This window comes from Anolis sagrei, chromosome 3 (genome assembly GCF_037176765.1).
Source record: "Anolis sagrei isolate rAnoSag1 chromosome 3, rAnoSag1.mat, whole genome shotgun sequence".
Taxonomy (NCBI): Eukaryota; Metazoa; Chordata; class Lepidosauria; order Squamata; family Dactyloidae; genus Anolis; species Anolis sagrei.
Genome location: NC_090023.1, coordinates 252057718 through 252076170, shown reverse-complemented (window position 1 = coordinate 252076170; position 18453 = coordinate 252057718). Strand labels below are relative to the sequence as shown.

Genomic DNA, 18453 nt, shown 5'->3' with positions numbered 1-18453 from the left:
ATAATATCAATGGCACCAGATGAATGTCCTGGGAACATCTGGGAATGTAGGGTGGTCCTATGGATAGGAAACCTATGTGACACCATAGAAGAATGCAACAAAAAAATCTGCTACTTGTTTCAAAAATTAATATCATAATATTTGTTTGGGATCTTTCTTTACTGCTATGCTTATCTTTCTCTTTCTAATCTTGGGAGGCAGAGAATCAAACAGAGAAAGTCATAGTAAAAATGTACATAGAAACTTACATCCAAGACTACTTCTTTGTGTTTATAATCTTTTTACATAGTAGAAAATGTATTTTTTACTTGATAATGCTCCAGTGAAAATCCTAGAGAAATAAAACTTGTCCTACATTTTCCCTTCTCTGCAATGCTGAATTTCTTTGCATCTGAAAAGTCTAATAAATAAAATATGTTTTAGAAAAAGAACTACCTGTGGAAGCAGCAAAAATATTGCACTCTACAGCAGTATTGATAGATCTGTGAAGGTTTAAACTACCTTTTGCTGGAGACAAACTCACACTGTAGCAAGGCATTTACCAACCAAAGTCTCTCCTTTCTCTTCTCCAGGGTTGCTAATTTATTTTGGCTATGGCATTTGGAATAGTACACTGGAGATCACTGCCCGAGAAGAAGCTTTACATCAGAGTACATACCAACGCTACGATGTTGATGTTGATCCCTTCTCTGTTGAAGATGGCTTTGCATATGCTGAGAGTGAAAACTACCAGGACTGGGATCCTGCCGATGACAAAGGTTTCTCTTACCAGCAGATGTCGGAAACAAAGGAGAGCAGTCGGACAAGTAGCAAAGCAAAAAGCAAAAGCAAACACAAACAGAACTCGGATGCACTCATTTCAAATGATGAGTTAGACTACTCACCAGAGTAGATAAGATGGAAACACAACCGTTTCACTCTGTGTCACTAAGCTAACCTTTGGGCTCAATTCAATGGCTTTCTTTGCATTCATTTCAGATGCAGCCTTTCTATAAATGTTCTGGTGTTTTTACAGCATCACTCACTCTGTCACTTATTTTCGGCTCTTCAGGAAGGTTCTCTCAAGTGCTTGTCCTGAATCAACAGAATGCCAAATTAAACACACACAAAAGTTTCGATTTCTCATCCCGTTCCACCCAATGCCATCACCAATAATAGCTCCATTTCACTGAATGTTGTCAGGAGCTAACCTATGATATAAACTAGTTAGGCCTGCAAAATCTTCCTGGGCCTAAGAACCATATCACCCATGAGCCTTCTGTTGCAGTGATTGTATAGTCCCAATGGAAAATGAACCCAGCAAAGTGCGTGCTTGATAAATACAATGAATTTCCATTGGCACAATGCTCATATTCTCTGGGCTTTGCAATAGAGAATGTTCATGATCATATTGGAGACCACCGACTATTTGGGATTCCTTTATTATATCCACTGGAATTTGGTTCCAGGACCTTTCATGGATACTTAAATCTGTGACTGCATTATAAACAATGCTGTTGTAAAATGGTGTCCCTTATATAAAATGGCAAAATCAAGGTTTGCTTTTGGGATTTAAAAAAAAACTGTGGATACAAAATCCATGGATACAGTAGGCCAACATAATCTTAGTTTTTGTTTGTCGACCTTTTCTAAAAGAAAGTAAACACAGGGAGAAACTTCAATAGGTAGATCTTTTCAGACTGCAGGCACAGCATTTCCCCTTAACGATAGATTGAGGCAAGCCAGTAATTCTTCTATCATGTCTAGAAAGCAAATACATCTCTTCACTAAACAAAATACTTTCACTCTTTGGCTTACCTGGGCTTTCATTTGGATTTTGTTTCATGTGTTCTTGTTTAGTGTTCACGATTTCAAAAAAAAGCTTTGATTTGTTTACTGGTGAATGATGGTTCTTCACCAATTTACTTGATTTCAGTGTCAACCAGCTTAAGTTTGTGCACTGGTTAAGTTTTTTTTATGCTTCTTTCATATATTTATTCATTTTATCAGTTTTTGAGATTCTGTGAATAATATAATCTAGCAGACAGAACCCGGGCACAGTGGCAATTTGACTCCCATCAAAACAGATTCATGAACAGCAAACTCACATACACCAATCTTGCTAGTCCTTAGCACTTCAGACTCTTGATGAAGGTAAATGTAAATGTTTTCCCCTGACATTAAGTCCAGTCGTGACCGACTCTGGAGGTTGGTGCTCATCTCCATTTCTAAGCCGAAGAGCCAGCATTGTCCGTAGACACCTCCAAGGTCATGTGGCCGACATGACTGCATGGAACATTCTTGATGAAAGGGAAAGCTATTTTCCTAGACAATAAAATATCTCCATGCATATAGGAGGTCCATTTCCCATTATAATTTTTATACTTGCAGAAAAACTTCAGTCGTTGCTTGCTACGTGCTTCTATTGAGAGGGTGTTGTTGTGTGATCTTTTTCTTGCGGTACGCTGTGATCCAGTCCAGCAAGAGCTATACTGCATGATTCGGCTATTCCTGTAGCTCACCACTAACTGAAAACACTGTTATTCAATATAGGCAAAAGAGTATAATATATGTAAAATGTGATTATTACACATGTGAGCCTTCACTGGTGGTGAAAATCTCGGTGTTATATTCCACAATGCTTCTTAATAATATGCACCAAAGCAACATTCAGGCTCAAGTCAGAACCTCTTTGGTTGTAGCCAAACTACAAGCAAATCAACCTACGTGTTAAATTCATTCATTCTCATTCCATAAAATCTGGATCTTCTAGCATGTTCACCTTGAAATCCCCATTTATTGTTAATATTTTATACACTGATGGCACTTTCTTGCTATACATGAAGTACTACACATATGCATGCAATGAGTCAACAGAGGTCAGATTCATTGCAAATATCTTTACTTCCTTTTACATTCCACCAAGTGAAACTCAACTCTTGTCTGTAGAAGAGACATATGTGGAAGTAGAATTACTCATAATAATTATTGGCATTCCCTCTATTGTTCTTACTTGTATTCTGGAGCCCCCGGTGGTGCAATGGGTTAAACTGGATTGGCGGTTCAACTCCAGGGAGTGGAGTGAGCTCTCATGTGTCAGCTCCAGCTTCCCATGCAGATGGTAACACATCCAGACGTCCCTTGGGCAACGTTCTTGCAGACATCCAGTTCTCTCACTTGCAGTTTCTCAAGTCGCTCCTGACATGAAAAAAAAACCCTTGTATTCTGCTAAATACGTCCTCCAGATGTTATAGAACTGTAAGACCATCATGACTAATGATTAGGAATAAATATCTGGAGAGCCATAGCCATGCTTTCCATAGGGGAGGGGGGAGACCAAACTGTAAATCAAATCAAATATAGGTTTGGTCAAAAATCTGGAACAGCATATCAATAGAATGAAGCTAAGGTCCTGTCATTTCTAAAAGATTTAAAATGCAATATTGTTGCAAGGTAGAAAAACACTGTTTCCTGGATTCATTTCCTAGTACAAATAATTGCTACCCCTCTCCATAAACTATTATAATATATTTTATGTATAATAATGTTAACAGCCAAGTGTGCACAGCATTGTTCTGTACAAACAGTGTATAATAGATAAGAATAGAAAATTATCTGTCTTGAACTGGAGCCATATGGAGTGCTCAGTGGTGGCCGTGGAGTCATGAAGAGGAGGAGTGGTGGTCCTTGGCTGAGGTTCATATAAAGCAAAAACCAAAAGGAATTTAGCAGAAGAAACATTTCCTAAAGCATGAGGGATAGGCTCTGGGATTTCTGCCATTCATCCCTTTCTCGAAGATGTCTTCTTGGCTGCAAAAAGCTAGACCTTCTTTCTGCTTTAGTCTCAGTACCAGGCCTTGGAGTTGGGGAATATATATTCTCCAGATGTAGTCCTCCAAATTCTATCATCCCAAGTCCCCATGGCCAGGGATGATAGGAGCTTTCAATCGTTATCTGGAGGCCTCCATGTTCCTCACATTTATTTATTTATGATATTACTATCCCACCTTTCTCAAGCCCGAAGGCGACATGTGTTCTTAGAAAACAGAATGTCCTATTCCTACCACTTTGATGGCTGAGATCCTGAGCAGCCAGCTATGTTGATGGAGTTATGTTTGTGTAGCTATCTTGGACAATGCCACCCACCCAATCTTTCTTCTTAAGCCAAACAGTAATATAATCAAAGGGTTTCCAAGGCATTGCTGTAGCCAGCATCCTATCTCAACATAGATTGCTATAGAGGACATAATACCAAAATTGCTCTTGCCTCTACTGGAGTGAGTACTACTTTGCTGAAATAATACTCTATGCTTAATATAAAATTAGAAGAGAGAGGCTAGAACTTTTATTGGTTATAGCTGGGAATGTGGGTTAGCCCTGCATGGGTCTGGATCTAACTGGTAACCAACCCACCTGTTGATCAATGAGCTCGATACTCCAGTCCATTGCCAGATAGGATAGCAGAAAGATACAACCCAGAGGGATAAGGGGCGCTCTGCCTACATGTTCCCCTGTCATCAGAGGATGCAAGGAAGGTGCCAGCCCTTGAGTTGGACCACACCTATAATTCACCACACTTCCAAAGTCCCCCCAAGAGGCCCCCTTCCATTATCAGCAATAGATTCTGATCCAGGACCCATGCCAACTGCCCTGCCTCCCAAAAAGTGGTGACATAAGACAAGTAACCCAACATACCTCAAAACACAACCCTATAGGAAATATATAAACAGCTTCTCAATGACTACAGCATGGGCGTGAAGTGCTCCTCCTGATAGATCTGCTTAGCATGTGGGAGGACAAGTCCTTTAATCTCCTCCCACAAACCACATGTGGCCACTCCAGTCAAGTCTGCCAAGCACTGGGGTCAGACCACTGTTTAAACCCATTTGCTGGCATTTTCTCTTTGCCCCAGGACCTGGTGATCTGATGAAGATGGACCACCCAGGCTCCTGCAAACCAGCCGCATGATACGTTGCACAGCTCCTTTCTCTCTAGGTTGTATATTTTTGTTAGTGTCTCTTGAACTTTCACTCCTGAGTCTATGAAGAGGGCATTTCTATTCTAATTGATACGAAATAAAGAGTGAGGAAACTGAGGCCCTGGACTAAATCCAGCCTCTGGGATTCACCAGATGGAAATATCTTCCTCCGCTTGACATCACCATTTGCTGGGTTCACATTTTTAAATACCTCCCCTGAGGTATAGTTAGTTAAAAGCAGCTAAAGCTTTAAACTAACTTATGGTGATATTTCACATCTCACTTTTTTGGCCCTCCCCACCTCTACAATGTACCTTTATTTTTTTCTCATTTTGCTGTGATGATGCTTTATTTAAAACCCAATAAATTTCATTGATCTCTAAGTTTCACTTCCTGGATAATAGGTTACCCTATTAAAATGAAGGACTTCCAGGCCAAGAATATTATAGAATCATGTTGAAGGGCCTAGAAAATGCCTAGAGGCCATGTTTTGTTCAGAAGCAGGTAGATGAAACCACAAGTATTGTCCCTCAGAAATTGAGGTTATACTGTATTCTGGACATCCCAATAGAATAATGTTTCTGACAACACTGTCCTAAGTCTCATCTGTATCCCAAATTCATCTGAGCAAAAAGAAATGCAATTACTAGAAATAATGTTTGAAATGTCTTTTTTCAGCAGTAGAAATTTCAAATTGCACGCCATGTCGTATGCCCCACTGCAACCAAACAACATAGAACACAAAGACCTAGACAACACCAGTGAGCTCATTTGACAATCTTTGAGCTGTGATGCTTACATTCAGTAACTGAGTACCCATGCATCTTGAGAAATCAAGCATTTTCCTACTGGGAGCATTTTTTTCCAAATGAGAAGCTCATTTCTAAGGACTGGAGAAGGTTAGCAAGTATTTCTAAGGACATCAGAAAGCATTTGAACATGTGCACCTGAGGTTGTTGTGACATTGTCCCAGTAAAGAATATCTAAGAACCAATTTGAGCTTCTTATAGACAGGAGGGGTTCTGAGTGTACATTTGTATGCACATCATACCAGCTTTGGATCAAAAGTGGGTCAACCATGTGCCTTTAGTAGAACTGTGCCAGAGAGAAGCTTGGTTGTTGATTCCTCGTCTTGCCTTATAGTGACTATAGGCAGGGGCGGCTCAACCCATTACGCAAAGTAAGCATTTGCAGTATAGTTGATTTTGCCCAGGGGCGCTCTTGGGGGAAAATAGACCTTGACATATGCGAGTTGTAGTTACTGGGATGTATAGTTCACCTACAATCAAAGAGCATTCTGAACTCCACCAATGATGGAACTGAACCAAATATGGCACACAGAACTTCCACGATGGACAGAAAATATATATCAGTTATTGATGGGGGGGGGGGGCATGCCAAAATACTGTTTGCTTACCATTGAAAATTACCTAGGGCTGCCTCTGACTATAGGTGCAGAACTTTGTGAAATCAGGGCTTTGGATGAAACTAGCTACACCTATGATGCTCTTTCCCAAGCAAACCATGAAAGTGATATATTGCTGAGAAATATCCAATGGTGTGTTGGAGCAAGGTTCATGTGGTCAAAGCACTGAGGTTTTTCTTTTCTTAGGAAGACTGGAATATGGCTTGCAGTGTTTTTCTGCTTTATGGTATAAGCCTCACACTAGCTGTAACAAGGGTTTTATTTTTCTAGCAAAGATATGTGGTTGTGAGTGACCAGATTTGTGAGCTGACTTATTCTGGAATGGATAAGAATCAAGTCAGCATGGCATAGTAGTGTGAGTGTTGGACTAGGATTCTGGAGACAAGGGTCTGAATCTTCGTTCAGATATGGAAATTTACTGGGTGACTTTGAGTAAGTTAGACTCTCCCAACTTCAGAAGGCAAAGGCAAACCCCCTCTGAACAAATTTTGCCAAGAAAACTTCATGATGGGTTCACTTTAGGGTCTCTATAAGTCAGAAGCAACTTGAAGGCACACAACACCAATTAGGAATCATTGACTTTAGAAAATATTTATTTCTGCTGAAGGTAAAGTTGCTAGTGGTGTGTTTTTTTTAACGGATCAACAGTACTTTCTGCATTTTTTGGATTCTCCTCGGGGATATCTCATCCGCACTTCCAAAATTATCACTTCTCCACTCTAAATACCTCAACTAGTTCTGAGTACTTGGAGCTGATTCACACATTTCTTTGTTCATTGCTTGACGGCAGTGTCCTCAAGTGGTGACTTGCATTTCTGAAAGAGCCATCTGTGATCAAATGGTCCAGATGGAATTTCTCCATCACCTTATGTTATCTCAAATGCAGTGCTTTGCAGTGAAGTAGGTCCGTACAATCAAGAAATCAAATCAATGTGTCTGCATGTGTGTAAATCAAACCCTTGAGAGATGGAAGGTCCTCAAGAGGTTTTGATGTATTTCTGTACACATTGTGCATCAGGAGATATAGTGGATACAGGTTGTGCATAGCCCTTAGAGGGTAGGGTACATTGAGGAATGCATTCTTTGTCATCTTCCAACCTTCCCCTTCTGTGAAAATCGAGGGACCTCCCTTAGAAGCTGATTGTAGAGCCCCTATGCCTAAAACAGACCACAGCATTGGGAAAGTGGGCAACTAGAATGTTTTGGCTACAAGAGTCTGCACTTCAACTTCATTGATGCAAAAGACTATCCATGTGTGTGTTTAACAATGACATTTGTGTTCTACTCTCAATTTGTAAAATATCTTTCCTACTGTTAATTTCATTTTGGTCTTTAGATTGTCCAACTTGCAATTATTTTTAATTTTTTATCTTTTATTAATTGATTTCTTGCAGGTGACATTTCTTGCTGTAACACCTCTTTGCAGTTCTGATATAAACTTGATGTATTTGTTTAAAAGGACAAAAAAATGCAACACCTTTGTTTTCTTACATTATTTATTTATTTATTTTGGTGTTTCCTAAACCCCATTGGTGCACTATGCAATGGGAATTTTTGTGGTGGTGTCTTGATGAAAGTTTATGCCGATATCTTCATGGAGTGACTTTTATTTTGGGAATGACTGTGTTGTTGAGTATTCTATAAAATATATAAATATAATGACTTGTTGAGACACTTGGAAAAGAAATCTAAATTTACCAAATGTGTATATTTTAATAGATGCATAAAGCTTCATTGTGTGCCTTTATATTTACAAAAAAATAAAAACGTGGGTTTATAAAGAAAGCCAGAGACAGGAAACACCTTAACCAAACTGTCCATAGTTTTGAAATGAAATTTTAAACCAAAAAAAGTGGGGTGGGGGAAAATCCCACAGTCTCTATATTGATATATCCAAATATTTGTTAAATTTACCAGTATCTGAAGGTATGATATTTTTCAATGCTAAAATGAATTAAATATAAACAAATCTTGCCTTAAGAGCTTGGAAACATTTCCTTTGTGGAGGAACAATTGAATGGCCTGATTTTGGTATTTATTTGCTTTGTTATGGGTTCAAGGAACAGATTATTAATCTATGCAATAAAATCTGGAGAGGAGTGGGGATGACAGTAGATTGAGTTTAGGTCACTTCTGTTATCCTTGGCTTTCAGTATTCTTTCCAGTTTTGTCTTCAGTTCAGTCCTTCACTATCTATGGCAGTGGTTCCCAACCTATGGTCCGTGGATCACCAGTGTTCCTCAAGAACTAAAATATGGTCTGTGGCCTCACCATTACTACACCATTGCAATGAGCATGCCTGGTCTCACAAAACCCTCTTATAATGCCAAACATTAACAAAATCCATGGATCATAACACAACCAAACCAAAAAAAACCCCTACATTTTTTTTCTTGGTCTCTTCATTTTTAGGCCTGTACCTGGGGTTTTTTGGGGTGCTGATTCAGAAAATTGCATTGGATAGACCACATCAGCTCTACATTGCTAAATATGGTTTTATGTTCATGAGCAGATGGCGACTACTGGATGGCATACGTTCTGTACTAGAAACTAGAGCTGGTGTGGTCTATCCACTGCAATTTTCTGAATTAGCATCACAAATCATTCCGAATCTGAAGTTGACCAAAAACTTATTCGTAACCTTTTTGGTACTAATGTTGGAGAGTGGGCACTGGCACCAGGTCAAGTGGTCCCAGGTCAAAAAAAAAAAGGTTGAGAACCAGTGGTGTATACCTATTGTGGCTCCTTGCAAAGAATAATGGGAATTACCACTTGATGTGTCTCCTCTTCCAAAACCCTACCTCACTTCACATAAATCCAATTTCATATCTTCCATCATTTCACATATGAAACGTCTGGCCAAGCAACATTCAAGCGGCAAAAGTTATCTGGGAGAGGAAAAACACACAAATCAAAAAGGGTTGTCGCAGTTTGATTCTATGGGGAAGGGCGAAATTCCAGCTTCTGTACTTTGAACTGAATAAGCTAAAGACAAAAGGGTAGAATTGGAAAATGAAAGGAAGACAGTAAAAGCAGATTAAGATGCGTAATGACAGGAAATTAGTTGCGACTGTTCCCATCAATTGAGAACAGTTTGAGAATATACAGTTCCCAGAGTGAGTGGAAATTATTGCAAAACCAGAGTTATAATCTATCATCAAACTGCAGTCTGTCCTCCATAAAGAGGTGCAATTATATGGTCAGCCTCTGGTAGAGGTGAATGATAAGAGTTATGCTGGAGGACCAGGAGATCCCTTAAAGAGACCATATTAATCAAATCCATAAATAATTAAATCTGTGGGCTGACCCTGTTTATCTCCCAAGATCAGGTGGGAGGCCATGCCTTTAGGACAGTGGTTCTCAACCTATGGGTCCCCTGATGTTTTGGCCTTCAACTCCCAGAAATCCAAACAGCTGGTAAACTGGCTGGGATTTCTGGGAGTTGTAGCCCAAAACCCCTGGGGACACACAGGTTGAGAACCACTGCTTTAGGAAATGCCATATTCCCAGGCGTGCCCTCTTTTCAGAGTTAAAATTTCTATCTGGGACGATTTTTACGATGCCTACTGCTGCTTCTCCTGCTGCCTCCTCATTACTGTCTCACCAGCTCCATCCAGAGCTACATTGGGAGAAGAGACAGAGGGCAGCTTAGCAAACTGCTCAGGAAGAGAGAGAAAAGCACTGGTGCAGATTGAAGTAGGGAGAGAAGAAATAGACCCAGAATGAGAAGATGAGCGGGAGTCTTTGGCTATTGCAAGGGCAATGGAATAGAGTGGATCAAAAGAATAGATGGGGCAGCTGTCAGAAGAAGCAGGGAAGGGGGAAGAGAAGGAAAAAATATTGCTATTTAAATACAGTGAATATTAAGAATATTTCTAGTAGTAATTATAACCCCTTATATAGTAAGAACACTTAAGACAAGAGTTATCATAGCAATCAGTAGTTTGAATTACTCAGCTGGTAAATGAGTCTTCTTTTTTGCTTTTCTCAAAATATAGTAATCCTACATTATGAACAAACATCTCAACATATGTGCATTCCTTTTACAGACAGCTGTACATTTTTAAATCTCCTTATACAAGTGTGCAATTGGGCAATTGGGCAACCCCTTTGCATTTGAAGGCTACGCAGCTTTCCCATACAAGTTATTCTTTGTTGCCAAAAGAAAATAATAATGCTGGCCAGACTTGCTTGTAACTTCCAAAGTTACTTTCTGGCACAAATAAAAGTACAGTGGGACTGTTTCTTACACAAGGTCATTGAATGCAGCTTCACTTAGATGCAATGCAGCCCCCAGTGGAGCAGTGGGTTAAACCTTTGTGCCAGCAGGACTACTGACTGCCAGGGAGAGCAGGTAGAGTTCCCTCTGTCAGTTCCAGCTCCCCATGTGGGGACATTAGAGAAGCCTCACACAAAGATGGTAAAACATCAAACATCTGGGCATCCCCTGGGCAACATCCTTGCAGATGGCCAGTTCTCCAGAATTGCAGTTTCTCAAGTCGCCCCTGACACGGGGAAAAAAACTTAGATACAAAGAGTTTCAGGTATCATAAAATCGTGTAGGAAGGCCTATAGTGATGCCTCCCCTGAGATTTTATTATCAACTTCTGCCAGATATTCCACTGTTGCTTTAAAAAAAGCCACTTCCTGAGCCAAAAATGGCTGGGTGGAGAAGAGATGCTTCCTAATTGTCCTCACATCCCAAGAAGACGTCTGGATACTTCTGTAGTCCTGCTGAACCCTAGAAGCTATAAAAGCCTCCTTGCGAGTCATTGCGGACTACAGGTACCTTTGCCCATTGTCGTTCAGCAACCAGAGGCTACAGCATCCCAATGAGCAATGAGATGTTGTAAGAACAAGGTTTGAAAATAAAACGGAAACAAAGCTGAACTAAAACTTCTGAGAAGACTTTTTTTCTGAAAACATGTTTGAGATTTTTATTTTAAAAAATTGCCATCCCTTAGTAGAGGAATGTGAACAATATATCCAGGTCTGAAGGTTGTGTGGATGTCCCAATAAATCACAAATAGCCCCATCTCTTTGTGCTTTGTGTCTCATCTCTTCCAAGTTCAACCAACTCAATGGCGTGTCTTATCTCTCCTGTGGAATCACATCAGGAGGCAAATTGAAGGAGAATCACAATCTGGAAAAGATACACCATGGACCCATGACAATGCTGTAGACTTTGCTTTCAAGCAGAAGTTATTTCTGTGTGTAAATATATGTGTATGTGTGTGTATATACACACATACACCCTTCCATCACAGTTGGAGTTCCCAGGGGATTATGCAACCTGCAGGTTACACATGGCCCAGCTTTACTTATAAAAAATGACTTTTTTGGAACAGTTTGCTTTTTTCCCCTGAATATTGTATGCAGTGGCCAGCATCTCCCACCCATTAGCCTGAAATCCTGTCAGTGTCTTACATATATGTAATTTCCCCTACAGAACTGGCTGGATATTTTTCTCTGATGGGCAAGGAAGCAGAAGTGAAATTGAACACATGTTGCTTGTGCAGATGTTCCTTCCAGACTCAGAGATACCCATCCTGAAAGATCAGTGCAACTCCTTCAGTTATGCATTTGAAGTACCTTGGGCAAGTCACACATTTTCAGCCCCAGAAAGGGTCACCATAAGTTGTAAATGACTCAAAGGCACACAACAACAGCCCTGAGAAGGAAAAGATTTTATCTTTCCCCTTTTCTGGGTTTTGTTTGTTGTTCATTCGTTCAGTCGTCTCCGACTCTTCGTGACCTCATGGACCAGCCCACGCCAGAGCTCCCTGTCAGCCGTCACCACCCCCAGCTCCTTCAAGGTCAGTCCAGTCGCTTCAAGGATGCCATCCATCCATCACAAGTGCAAACTACTTGCGTACTTTAAACTCAGGCTGCAGCAACTAACATGAGATGAAAAAAAATGGTCTAAAGTGAAAGGAGATGAGAGAAACTGGGACATTTGAAAAGCAGCTGAAAAAAATGAGACAAGAATGGATTAATCGGGACTGTCCATGCCAAACAGAGACAGTTGGAAGGTATATGGGCTGCCATAAAATCGGATATGTGAAAAGTCAAAGGACTGCCATAAGTGGACATGTGACTTGAAGGCACATGTACAAACACATACATGTAAAAATAAATTATCTGTCTTTGGATACTTTACATTCTGTGTGTCAGGTAACCTAATGTCTTGGGTCAGCCCCCTCTATCCATATAAGTCAGCCATACTCTTTTCACCGCCAGTAGCAGCTGACCTCATCAAGGGTAACAATGTCTGCTTTGTGTCTCATCTCCTCCAAGGCCAACCAGCTCAATGGTGTGTCTTATCTCTCCTGTGGAATCACATCAGGAGCCAAATTGAAGCTACAGACAGTGCGTAAGAGCCACTCCTGCCTAGCACCATTAGCTGCCTAGTGGAGGGGAGAGAAGCGGTGTGGGGGTGGCACTGATGAGACCGACTGGCATTTGTCACATGACCCTCCTCCTCCTCCTCCTCCTCCTCCTCCTCCATCACCCACTTGGAAAGCCGGGGAGCTTCTTGCTCAAACACAATGCCCCTCAGTGATGCCACCAAGCTCTTAAGCCTTTACATAGCTTTGGGGAAAGCCATGTGACCCATTGTTAACCACTATTTATAGCCCTCTCCACACAGTACCATCCTTGTGTCGCCAACGTTTGTGACAATAGTGTAAGCTATTATCCTCACTCCCATGCCACCGCCTACTATGCATACATCAAAGGTGGCCAAACCATACTCTTATTATTATAAACCACCAAGCCCAAGCAGAAAGTGGATTCTGAAGTAGCCAGAAAAGTGTTGTGACAACACTGAAGAGCCAATGACTTATTTATGGAAGAAAAGAGGTGCAGGGCAATCCAGTCTATTGTTGTTGTTAACTGCCAGCAGGTCAGCTTCAACTTATGGTGACCCCATGAATGAGAGACCTCCAAGTCACCCTATCTGCAATAGCCCTGTTCAGGTCCTGAAAACTCAGAGTTATGGCTTCCACAGTTGAGTCTATCTGTCTGAAATGAGATCTTCCTCTTTTCTTACTTCTGTCAACCTTACCAAGCTTTATGGTCTTTTCTAATGAATCATGTCTTCTCAAGTTGTGACCAAAGTATAACAGCCTCAATGTAGTCACCTAGGAATGTAGACTTCTAGGAATAGTTCAGGCTTGATTTCATTCTGTAGAAGCTTTCAAGTTCCTACAAATGGCTTGGACAAGGCACCACCTCAGGCATGGGATGTTGGGATATGGAAGTGGCAGCATTCTACCAACCATTCAGCTCGGTTGGAGTGTAAGTGTGTGAAAGAGCCCATCCCGCCTGTTCTAAAGTGGCACAGCACAGCAAAAGTGGTCTAATACATCCAGGCACAATGAAAGAGATTGTTTCATTAGTAATATTCAAGATTCAACTAGCAGTCCAATTCACATCTGCATACTCTCCAATCATCCTGGTTAGGCAGGAACCAACCTCATTAATGCTCTGTTACTCCATTTTAAAGCTGTTTTTAAAATGTCATCATTTTCTTCCCTACTTTCACTTTTCCAGTTTACCTAAATAGTGGAAAACCGAATTCAAGAGTAGTTTGCATTTAATTAATTCAGTTGGAGAAAAAGGAAGGGGATTGAATCTTGCCCTTCCCGGTGTGTGTGAGCCTTTGTTCTGACCTAAATAGCCTAAACCTGCAAGCATCCTCAAACTATGGCCCTCCATCTCTTTGGACCTCCAACTCCCAGGATTCCTGACCATTGAACAAGCCAGCTAGGGCTTCTGGGAGTTGAAGGCCAAAACAGCTGGATGGTGCCTGGCCTAAAGACATCAGGTCCTATCTGATCTTGAAAGCTAAACAGGGTGAGATCTGATTAGTACTTGGATGGGAGACAGCTGCTAGCTATATTTCAGATGAAGGAACTGGCAAAAGCCTAAGAAAACCTTGGGAAACCTTGAAAGGGTACCACGTAGGAGATGGATCAAGCTTGCTTTCTGCTATCCAGAGAGCAGGATCCAAAATATGAGATTCAAATTACAAAAAAGGAAATGTTGGCTGAGCATTAAGGTGCACTTCCTGATGATACAAGCTTCTAAAATGTAGAATGAACTGCCTCAGAGGATGGTGGGCTCTCCTTCATTGGAGATTATTAAGCAGAGATGAGGTGACACTTCATATTCTAGTTGTAGATTTCCTGCACTGAATAGATGAGACAATATGGAAATACAAATATTACAGAAATCAATAAATAAAATACATCCCTCCCAAGTAGTTTCAGTTTCCTTACTTTCTACAACCCTCCAGTTCTATAAATTTAAGAAGCAATTTTATAGTTGTACTAGCCACCCCCTGCCACGCGTTGCTGTGGCCCAGTCTGTGTATATGTGTTTTGTGTGTATATATATATTTGTATATATGTGTGTTTGCGTGTGTGTGTGTGGTTTTGAGCATTTGTTGTAATGTTGGGGTTTTTTTGCTTTTTAAGTCCCTTCTGCTGTGTTTTTCAGTGTTTTTATGAGTGATGGTCACTCGTTGGCCTGAGAGGTGTCTTGTGTCCAAATTTGGTGTCAATTCATCCTGTGGTTTTTGAGTTATGTTAATCCCACAAACAAACATTACATTTTTAATTATATAGATAGAAAAATGCACTGGGCACAGATACAATAGGTACTTGACTCTGCCATCAAACTATCACTTTACTTTAGATGTGTCCCCATCAGCTTCTGGTAGACTTCTGGATTCTAGATGTGATTTGTGTATATGTGTTGCTGTTGTTGTTGTTGTTGTTGTTGTTGTTGTGTTGTTGTTGTTGTTGTTGTTGTTGAAGTAGCTCCCAGAAAGCTAAAGTCTGACTTTTTCATCTACACTAAACTTCAGCATTTACTCTAACATTAAACATGAATATGAAGACCTTGTTGGAGAACTAAACCTGAACACATCCATCATGCTTTCCAAGTTTGAAATCTTCATACAGTCCTTGAAAATGTAGCTGTATTTGTTATTGAGTTCACTAACAGCTTCTTGTTCCACTTGTACTCTGAAATACGTTGATCAATTTGCCAATGCCTTTATTAGAACCAATCTGGATGTATGGAAGAGACAAGCTTTTGAGTTTTCCGGAATTCTTCATCAAACCTTACCCAATTCCGTAACATTTTGGTTGGTTCTTCATTAATTCCTTATATAGTCTTTCCTGTGGTCTGAGGTTGCAAAGATTTCATCCCAGCCACTTTTGCCCCCAAGACAAACTGCTCAATCCTATTCCAGCCTTCTGAATGGGACCCATTCAGGAGACTGGGGCATGCACAAAAACAACACAATCCACAATTCTGGGCCAGTCTTGACAAAGCTGCACATCTGTATGCTATGCATTCTTTATGGCGCCCACATCTCACAATAGCAGCGCTTATTGTTTCCTTTCAGGGCATACAACAAGCAACTGTACGCAGAGCCTATGATGTAATGAGCACAAATGTTCTGCCAAGGGTCTGTGGAATTACAGTTCACATTGTGAACATTGTGTCAGAGAGAAAGAGAATGAAAAACAATATGAAATTAACACAACAAATTAGACTGGGTAACAAAACACACATTTTGCTCTAAATCTAAACTGACTGAAAAGGCAATTTAACGTCAGTGTGTCCAATGTCAATATGGCAGTCTTCTTATTCTGTACATAGATAATTGGGTTCTTTGTTGCAATTGGTGTCTCTAAATTCCATTGAAATTACTGGGATTTGGTGGGCTAACTTGTGCATAGGTCTGGATGGCTCGGTAGTCAGTTGGTAGCCAAATGGAAGAAGGTATCTGTAATGAACACTGGCCTTACCAGTCTTAGTGACACAAATCGTGTCCTTAGTTTGGGCAGGTAGTTCGCTCAGTCTAAATAGCAATGGCTTCTATGTGAATCGTGTTGGCTGAGGGATTCTGGGATCTGTAGTCCAAAAATGTAATTTCCTCATCATTGGGATTTACTCCATGTAGACAATAACCTCATTGACCAAGGGTCCCTTCTTAACCCTGTGCTGGATACACACTGAATATTGGAAATACTACAGAATATGTGGGTCACGCATTTACTAAGGAACATGGCCACTATATAAGCTTCCATCTCATTTGTTTATATTTCTCCCTTCATATGCTCACATTGAACTTTCAAATCAGATTCCTGTTTCAGTGTGTTCTCTAATTTAGCTGCAAATTCCAGTAAGAGAGTGACTTCTTTTTTTAGCGTTTGCAGTAAAAGCATTATTGTGTCATCTGCTAGCGTTCACTTCATTAAAATAACTTGAGGTATAGTGAGAAGACTCCTTGGTAAACCCAAGCTGGTAACTGCCTGGACCCACCTTATACAGTTAACCATTGAGGAATCCCATAAATGAATTTTACATTCCAAAAAACAAAGGTTGAGTACAGAAGTGAGTAACCAAGCAAACTGCAAAGATGTATATGTGCTTTGGTTACATAATCTGGAGGTGAATCTACTTCAGAACACAGATTAAATACATCAAACTGGATTATATGAGTGTACACTGCCACAGAAATGCCTCCCCAGAAGATCTCGAAACACGTCAGGTTCATATATGAGACCATAGTCCTTCATATAAGCTGAAACTGAGTCATATATGCTTTGTTGGGTGGCATAAACTCTACAAGTCACCCCGATTCTCAGTATCCCCAGCTATATATTGAGAAATGGAACAACCTTATCAAACTAATAAAATACTTATGTGGAATCAACATGGCACACAACTGAAGAAATGATGTGATGGGAATGATAGTTCAACACATCAGCAAGGTATGAGGGTGTTGACATACATTTCACATTCTTTAAAGTTTTCATATCTGCAAAGTGAGTTTTTTTGTCCTTTCTGATTTTTTGTTAAATGAGAAACCAGTATTATATTCATGTTATTTGTTTGCAGCTTTGCCAATACAGGAAGTGTGCATATTGTGTGAGGAATCTATTCCAGGGCCCATTGCATAATATTGTTGTTGTTGTTTATGTTTATGTATAGCCCATTTTTTATCTCCACAAAGGAGACTCAAAACTGGAACTCTATTTCTCTATTTCTCTTACCTGAAATGAATGATGTCTTCATCTTTCAGCCAAAGCATAACATAAAATCATACTGAAGGACTGAGAAATGCCTATATCTAAGCTTTCCAGCAGAATTTGACCACTGAAGCACATTGGAGGTGTGATTAGATGGCATTCAAAGCTCTTCACGTATCACAAACCATACTCAATGAGCTCATCTAGTAAGTGGAGCTACTGTAACGAGCTTACAAACAACACAAAAAACAAGTCTGCCTGCCAAGTGTGGTATGCACAGAACACGAGTAGGAGGAACCATAGTGGAATTTCAACCAAACAAACAAAATATATGTATATACCAATTGTATTCATTTTTTTAAAAACTACAAAATAGAGCAGACTCTTTGGTTCACTCTTAATAGTAATAAGAATGGTGACAACAATAAAAATAATACAGTAGAGTCTCGCTTATCCAACATTCACTCATCTAACATTCTGTATTATCCAATGCAGTCTAACTCCCAACCAGATCCACAGCTGTTTCAATACACTGCGATGTTTTGGTGCTAAATTTGTAGATACAGTAATTACTACATAATGCTACTGTGTATTGAACTGCTTTTTCTGTTGATTTGTGGTAAAACATGATATTTTGGTACTTAATTTGTGAAATCATAATGTAATTTGACGTTTAATAGGCTTTTCTGGGTGGTTGTAGCTTTTTTTGGGCTATATGGTCATGTTCTAGAGGCATTCTCTCCTGATGTTTCGCCTGCATCTATGGCAAGCATCCTCAGAGGTTGTGAGGTTGTGACCTACAACAACCCAGTGACTCCAGCCATGAAAGCCTTCGACAATAGGCTTTTCCTTAATCCCTCTTTATTATCCAACATTTTTTGGATTATCCACGTTCTGCCCGCCTGTTTATGTTGGATAGGCGAGACTCTACTGTACCTAACCCAAATTGTTCAGAATCGCAGCTCTGAAAATGCAAAACCAAAAGAGAATGTATATTGATTGGCACAATGAGAAGAAAG

At 40.2% G+C, this 18453-nt stretch overlaps 1 protein-coding gene across 1 annotated transcript in view; it reads left to right on the top strand.

Moving 5' to 3' along the window:
* Positions 1–8357, top strand: part of SLC7A14 (solute carrier family 7 member 14) — a 75039-nt gene extending 66682 nt beyond the window's left edge. Inside the window, exons 8-9 of the mRNA XM_060767532.2 lie at positions 573–6109; positions 6410–8357. Of these exons, the coding sequence (XP_060623515.2) occupies positions 573–892 (320 nt within the window). The 3' untranslated portion in view covers positions 893–6109; positions 6410–8357. The remainder of the gene's footprint in view (positions 1–572; positions 6110–6409) is intronic.
* Positions 8358–18453: the final 10096 nt, after the last annotated feature.